The sequence below is a fragment of the Conger conger genome, chromosome 2, assembly GCF_963514075.1.
Source record: "Conger conger chromosome 2, fConCon1.1, whole genome shotgun sequence".
Classification (NCBI taxonomy): Eukaryota; Metazoa; Chordata; class Actinopteri; order Anguilliformes; family Congridae; genus Conger; species Conger conger.
This window is the reverse complement of record NC_083761.1, coordinates 79488074-79490535: the sequence shown is the minus strand read 5'-3', so window position 1 is coordinate 79490535 and position 2462 is coordinate 79488074. Positions and strand designations below refer to the sequence as shown.

Sequence of the window (2462 nt, the reverse complement as noted above, 5' to 3'; positions counted from 1 at the left end):
GTGACAGTGGTGCACTTTATCCGATGAGTTCGGCGGCTAACAAAGTTAACAAAGACATCAGTGCATTCCTCTTCAAAACCTCCACAAGAACACACACCAGAAAATATGCAACTGTCTACAACAATAATAATTGTATACACTCAGTGACCGCTTTATTGGGTAGTTATTATACGTATTATTTTGGACTTTTGCCGTTGCTGCTGTTCCATTTCAAGGTTTTGACGTGATGTGTGTTCAGAGAAACTCTTCTGCATACCATTGTTGAAGCGTGCAGTTATTTGAGTTACTGTCACCTTCCTGTCGGTATGCATTGAGTTCTTGCCACATGATTGACTGACTGATCAGATGTTTGCATTAACGAGCTGGTGTACAGATCGACCTAATAGAATGGTCACTGAGTGTAAATAGGAAGATGACTGACTAGCTGGAGATTTTCAGATAGATATCTCTTTATTGAAGGAGTCCAGGGATGAAACGTCAGGCGGGGAGGAGGTTTAGACGTCTGTTCAAGACGGCAAACGTTTGGGGCAAGGTATGTTCGTCGCAGCAAACAGATATTGTGGTGAGTGTTCTGCCCGCAAAATGGCCGCCGTGAATCACCCAGGTGGGTGCTACACTCTGGTGGTGGTTGAGGTGAGTTTCCCCCTCACCACTGTAAGCACTTTGAGTGTCTAGAAAAGTGCTATGTAATGATCAATTGTTGATGAACTTTTAATTTAGTTTACCTTTTCAATACAAAGGTCTAACAATGCTAGCTAGCCGATTAGCTGCTTACCAGGGCTAAGAACAAATATTACATCGAATAAAGTGCATTCTAACAGCCGAATGATTGTCAACTTTTGTTCTCTCGGCATCTTCTCAGTTGGCAGCCATTTTTGTTTCCCATGCACTCCCCTTTCAACTGTTAGCTAGCATTAGCCAACGTTTGTGGCAAACAGAAAAAAGTTAGCTAATGTTCGCCATCTTGAACGCACGCCATGGGAGGGGGTTGAGGTGGGTAGGGGTTGAGGTGGAGAGAGGGTTCAGGTAGATAGGGGGTTCAGGTGGAGAAGGGGTTCAGGTAGATAGGGGGTTGAGGTGGAGAGGGGGCTCAGGTAGAGAGGAAGTTGAGGTGGAATGGTGGGTTAAAATGGGGAGGGGGTTGAGGTGGAGAGGGAGTTGGGGTGGAGAGGACGTTGAGTTGGAGAGGATGTTGAGTTGTCAAGGGGGTTAAGGTGGAGAGAGGGTTCAGGTAGAGAGGACGTTGAGTTGTCGAGGGGGTTGAGGTGGGTAGGGGTTTGAGGTGGAGAGGGGGTTGGGGTGGAGAGGGGGTTGGGGTGGAGAGGGGGCTAAGGTGGAGAGGATGTTGAGGTGGAGAGGGGTTTGGGGTGGAGAGAGGGTTGAGGTGGGTAGGGGTTGAGGTGGAGAGGGGGTTGGGGTGGAGAGGGGGTTGAGGTGGAGAGGGGGTTGAGTTGGAGAGGCGTTTGGGGTGGAGAGGGGGTTGAGGTGGGTAGGGGTTGAGGTGGAGAGGGGGTTCAGGGTTCAGGTAGAGAGGACGTCGAGTCGGAGGGGGGTTTCAGACGTAGCCCTTGCCCGGCTCCTCTCCCTCGGCTGGTTTGACTGGGCTGCTCTTCGCCCGGCCGCTGCCGAACGCGAGGGCGGGGCCGCCCCCGGGAGGGGCGGAGCCCAGCACCAGCAGCGCCCCGCCAATCAGCAGCAGCGCCGACATGCCCCAGCCCAGGAAGAGGGCGGGGCCCAGCTCGCGCTTGTGCGGGTCGGCCACGGCGGGGTCGTAGAAGTCGCGGATGATGGCGTGGGCCGTCCAGCAGATGGGGATGAGGTAGAGGAACCCCGCCAGGACGAAGAGGGCCCCGGAGACCTGCCCCACGCGGGCCTTGAGGGAGGGCCGGCCCAGGCAGCGGGTGCACTTGGCCCCCAGCACGCCCAGCGCCAGGGCCAGGGCGCACAGCATGAGGGCCAGCAGGCAGAGCACGCGGGCCGCCTGCAGGTCGCCCGGCAGGGCCAGCACGCTGTCGTACGCCTTGCACTGGATCTCCCCGGTGCTCTGCACCACGCAGCTCATCCACAGGCCCTCCCAGGCCACCTGCGCCCGCACCAGGCTGTTCCCGATGAAGGCCGTGACCCGCCACAGCGGGGCGGCGCACACCATGGCCCCGCCCGCCCAGCCCAGCAGGGCCAGCACCAGCCCCAGGATCTGCAGGCTGGTGGACGCCATTTTGTGGCCTGTTTCTCGGAGTCACTTCCTGGGTTCCCTCGGCCGACCGCTCGCCAGCGCCCCGGGTCTGCTGTGGGTAAAACGACCAATCAGATGGAGGGAAATGATGCCGCTACGTACAAATCCCCTCCCCTTTCTACGGCGCTCGCAAATCGGTTGACTGATGATGATGACAGAAAATCAGTTTCAGCTTGACGCATTTTGAGAAAAAATATTGATAATACGTGGGGATGGGTCATTCTCTGCT

General features: G+C 56.0%; 1 protein-coding gene across 1 annotated transcript; it reads right to left on the bottom strand.

Moving 5' to 3' along the window:
• Positions 1–1555: 1555 nt before the first annotated feature.
• Positions 1556–2215, bottom strand: LOC133121356 (claudin-6-like). Its single transcript, XM_061230556.1, has one exon. The coding sequence runs from the start codon at positions 2213–2215 to the stop codon at positions 1556–1558; it is 660 nt and encodes a 219-aa protein (XP_061086540.1).
• Positions 2216–2462: the final 247 nt, after the last annotated feature.

What these genes read in the sequence shown, in the direction of transcription:
- LOC133121356 (XM_061230556.1), bottom strand. Translation starts at nt 2,215, where the DNA reads ATGGCGTCCACCAGCCTGCAGATCCTGGGGCTGGTGCTGGCCCTGCTG.